Below are 5,278 nucleotides of genomic sequence, written 5' to 3'. Positions count from 1 at the left end.
GATGAGTGAAACGAAAAAATTGGAGGAGAGACTTGAACGGGATCTAGAAAGGATACGGGAGCTGGAAATCTGGATGCTAGAAAAAGACAAGGAGGAAAGAAGAGGAAAAGAGAAATGGTGGAAAGATCTCAAGATGAAGGATGAGGAAATTAGAGAATTGGGAAAAAGAATAGAGAAATTGGAAAGCAAGGGACAGAAGAGGACACACAAGGAAGGAAGGAAAAGATAACAACAATAGAGGAAAGTGAGGAAGAATCAGAAAGAGATAAGAAAGAAAGAGACACGAACAGTCGCTGTTCATCAAGAAAGGACTATACTGGAGACAGATAGGTAAGAGAGATAAGAGAGTGGATAAAAAAGAAAATAGGAGGAAAGGTGGTGGACAGAAAAGGTTAACGAAAACATGCTGAGAATAGATTTTGAAGAGGTTAAAGGTAGAAGGAAATTATGGAAATGGAGATGGGCGGCAAGAGAGGATAACTTTTATGTTTTGGACGAGTGGCTAAGCCTAAAGGAAAGGGAGGACAGATTCCACCTGATAAAGATGGTAAGAGAGTTAGAGGAAAAGAAGACGGAAAAAGGTGAGAAACTTAAGATAAGATTAGAAAACAAATGGATTAAGATCGGAGAAGAATGGTTCAAATGGAACAGGAAAGAAGGAGGACTAAACAAGATCACAGAAGAAGAAACAGATGAAGAGCCGTTAATAGAGAGTTGGAAAGAAGCGATGCTGTGCGAGATGAGGATGCAGGAAGAAAATAAAAAAGGAGATAGAGAAGAAAAAGGTGAAAATACAAGAGTCAGAAAGAGTAGAACAAAAAAGGAAAGAAATGGAACAAAAAAGAATAAGAACACGCAGGGAGAAGCAGAAGAGAAAGGGAAGGAAGAGATAAAGAAGGTGAAAAGCGTCAGCAGAAAGGAGGAAAAAGAGGAAAAGACGGAGAAGGAACAGAGAGAAGAAGAGAGGAAGGAAGATAAAAAAAAGAAACCCCAGATAAATGAAAACAGAAGAGAAGAAGAGCGAAGAGCGAAGAGAATACACCACACGAACAAGTACACTGACACACACACAAGAATTACACACAAACATTATGAAAATGAAAAGGAGAGAGTAAAAAGTAAATGTAAATAATTAAAATTAAAATATCTCATGTAAAACTTTAAAGTTGAATAAACAGATTTATATATATATATATATATATATATATATATATATATATATATATATATATATATATATATATATATATATATATATATATTTTTTAACTTGACTATTTTTTCATTGATCTCATTACCTTTTTTATCTATAGTTACAATTATTACATTTGCTACAGCATTTATTGAGTCACAATCAACTTTAACAAATATAAGAATTGTAATAAATATGTATGAAATGCTATGTGATTGTCATCCATAATAATTTTCCAACCATAATAATTACCAAACTCACCTAACCTTTTGATTTATCAAAAGTTAATTTTTTTAGAGATTTCAGTCCTTTTTAGTATATTTTTTTGAGTAGTTACCACTCAGACTTTGTCATAGGCTACTCTATACACCTAGACACAGCCCTCAAATGATTTTACACGTATAAACTCAAAACCACGGAGCACACTAACTGTTTCTTGTCATCGGCCACCCTGTACCCCTTAGACACCTTCCTCGAATGATTTCTACACCTAGACACAAAAAACCACGGATTTAAATACAGTATACATACACCTTATACACGAGCTGAAAACAAAACAAACATAAGCCGGGCTCTGACGTCAATAGCGGAAGAAATTGTCAACACGGCTGCTCGACTTCTTCCTCACTGGCGCATGGCGGGGAAGCGCCTTCTCGACAAAACTTTGTACCGGTCTTCTCCATAATTGTAAGTTCTATTCCTCACACTGTACATATATTGTTATACAACAAGTTTTTAATTAAGCAAATAGCTTTTTTATGGCGAATCAGCAAATAAAATTTTGAAGCATTTGACTGTATTGTTTTAGAGATATAAGAAATCAAAAAATTTTCAAAAAAAAATTGAAACCCGATATCTTAAGAACCATAGGGGTTTGGAAGCTGTGCAATGAACTTAGCCAAGACACATAAAATGTCTATTTTTTCTCAAAATCTCAACTGCAATAGAGCGCGGTGTCGGTGGACCTAGAACATTAGGCTAGAGTTTTCTGCTGGAACTTTCTAGAGCCAGTCTACAAAGCTTCGTGTTTAATGTGGCATAGCTCTTAGAACACATTTACATGTATGTATAACCTACAAAACACGCTGCACTGTATATATTGTAACAGTTAAAGACAAAGATATATATATATATATATATATATATATATACATATATATATAAACTATTATATCATTTAAATATATAAACTATTTATTATTATTGTTTTAGAATTGAATCCAAGCAAAGCAATGCTTATTTTATTTATTAAATCAAGTTGCAATGCCCCGCCACGATCTGCGGCCTGATTTAAATAAATCAATATACTAAAGTCACTCGACTAATTTTCAGAAACATAAGACTGCTCCGCTGTCCCGCTCTGGCACGTAAACAACACCGCAGAGTAGCCAGCAGCGGCGGGACAGGAGCAAAACAAAGATTACGCAACAAGAGCGAGCACGCAGCGGCGTAGCTCGCATTGATGAATATGTGTATGCGTGCTGACTAGGAGCGAGCAATGACGCGGCAGCGGCGAAACGTGCGCAGCTTTGCTCGCGAATATCTATATACATATGAGATGTGCGATTGTATGATTAATTTCGGAACTCGATTTGCGCTCGCTTGGCCTGCTATAAAAGGCCCTGCGCGGCCTAGCGTATTCACTAGCTCTAGCGCAATTTAAGCGCACTAATTTCTACTCAAGAGCAATTTCCGCCTTAAGTAAAAATACTTAGAAATATTTTTTCAAATTCGAACTTGTTTAAATGATAACGCAATTTAAGCGTATCATTTAGCTTAGATTAAAAATAGAAAATTTCATATATTTATAAAGTTAATTTGATTACTATTAGATGACGCAATTTACGCGCATCTAATAATAAATTGTATTTTACCGAAATAAACACTTGCGCATTTAGGTTCAAAGGATAACGCAATTTAAGCGTATCTTTTACAAACTAATGTAACATACAAATTGAACACTACATCTATAAAAACAGACTTTAATTAGTTAGAGATAACGCAAAATAAAGCGTATCTGCTAAAAATCTATTGTAAAAATCAAAAGCGGACTTACACATTCTTTTTGTTAAAAAGAATATTGCAATTTACGCAATATTCTCCGTGATAAACGATTCATTGAATATATTTAACTTGTTATTTTAACATACAACAAGATCTTATTATTTTGATAAAACTCCACTACCTGGTATCCTGGACCTGACCTATACTAAAATCATTACATTCAATGACATTCACTCTTTCTTGACCTGTTGTCAGAATTAAGACACAAGGCAGAAAATGTTCACAACTTTTCTGTGATAATATATATCAAATATTTGCACCAGACCGAAAAGAGTCGTGACCGTTTCAAAGTAAAAACAAAATAATTTGACTTTAAAATACTATTATTTGATAAGTTTAACTTTTTTAAATTAAACACTTGGTTCTCAACGATATTAACTGAAGTTGACAAAATCTTTATTTGTGTCAAGTGTAAAAAGCCTACTTATATCATGAAATGATATAGACAATGGTATTATTGTAAAAGGATCTCGTCCTATTGTAAGACTTCTAAACATTTACGTTTTCTATTAAAATAACTTAGAAAATTTTTATAATAATATATTGAGTTTGTCTAACAAAATCCTATGAATTTTTATTGTATCAGCATAAGTGGAAACTTCGTTGCTAGAAAACGTATTGTAGTTTGGTATTATTTGGAAATTATTTTGTTAACAATAATTTTTTCTTGATATTATGGTTTGATATATTTTTCATAATTATTATTTTTAAAATGTAGTCAGAAAGTACTAAAAGTATAAACAACACTGAGTGCATAATGGAAAGACATATTGCTGATCAGCTGCAAAACTTTGACCCGGATTATGTAGACGACCAATTGAAATCTTTAAATGATAAATATGTATTACATCCGGGTGGCCGCAGAGAGCGAATACTCGGACGATAGAAATAATTACAGATTCCGAGTCGATGAGACCTTTCATTTAGCGCAGTCCGCTCAGGCGATACCGCCTAGGGAAAAGATAAAGAAGCGCGCGACTTGACCGGTAGCTCGGCTGACTTTGCAATAGTGATAGCTCACGGAGTAACGAAACTCAGAGTGACTTCTAAATGTATTGGACTAGCAAGGTTTAAACACTATGTACTGACACAATAACGTTGCATGCGACACTGACGTGAATTTGAGAAGATTGATAGAAGAATCGACTTAACTTGACGAAGCTGACTTGTAGTTACCGAAAGGGTGGCTCGCTTTCGTTCTGGCGCTGTAGCTCGTCTCAAAGGGCACGGAGTTTGAAATGTAATAATTCGTACGCAAGGATTAAGTAATTGAGAGAAATGGTTTATTCAACTCGTCAGATTATAAATAGTACAACATACAAGTCCTCGACTGAGTACAACTCGTGTCTGAGGTAGAAATATGACTATGTGCAAAAACTTGGCGAACGCTCTGACTCTAAGTTTGATTACAGAAAAATAGTTCAAGTCGCGAGTCGGGCAGAGCTTTGCCCTACCAGTAAGAACTCCGGGTTACGAAAGAATACTCCTCCTTGCTCTCCATTGGTATTTATAGGGATGAGGGTAATGCATAAGCACAGGGTAGGTTCTGGCCAATCAGGAATTAGGGAGGACGTATGTCTCAGTAGGGGTGGGCGCCCCTTTTATTAATCAGTGTTCCTCAGTGCGTGGCCCCTAGTCTGGCCAGCTGTAATGGTTTTCTTTATTGTAATTTCCCTCATTGTCGTATCGATTTCCACTTATTTGGGTCGTTTGTCCGAGATTTATGGCCTCCTTATTGTCCGGTAGCTCTGGGGTGTCTCTCCTTGTTTGACCTAGTTTATTAAGGATCGTTGCCCTTTCATCTGCCGCCGCGCGTGTCAGTGGCTTGGTTGTTTTGTCGTGCTCTGTGTTGCCGACCGTTGTTGGTTCGTTGGCCTCTGTTATGCCTGCCGTGGAATATTCCCAATTACCGTGGCGAGGTACTTCGTTGGTTGAACGTGTTATCCGCGTGTACGTTGACCGGCCAGTCTAGGTCATAGTAGGTTGACGTGACGTATACAACACATGATGATAATGACGCTA

General features: G+C 36.1%; 1 protein-coding gene across 1 annotated transcript; it reads left to right on the top strand.

The window, feature by feature from the left end:
• The first annotated feature begins 403 nt into the window (after window positions 1-403).
• LOC103316924 lies at window positions 404-4,716 on the top strand. The gene is made up of 2 exons (XM_008212935.1): window positions 404-898; window positions 4,669-4,716. The coding sequence occupies exons 1-2, from the start codon at window positions 404-406 to the stop codon at window positions 4,714-4,716; spliced, it is 543 nt and encodes a 180-aa protein (XP_008211157.1).
• Window positions 4,717-5,278: the final 562 nt, after the last annotated feature.

The sequence above is a fragment of the Nasonia vitripennis genome, assembly GCF_009193385.2.
Source record: "Nasonia vitripennis strain AsymCx chromosome 4 unlocalized genomic scaffold, Nvit_psr_1.1 chr4_random0003, whole genome shotgun sequence".
In the NCBI taxonomy this organism is placed as follows: Eukaryota; Metazoa; Arthropoda; class Insecta; order Hymenoptera; family Pteromalidae; genus Nasonia; species Nasonia vitripennis.
This window is presented reverse-complemented; position numbering and strand designations above follow the sequence as displayed.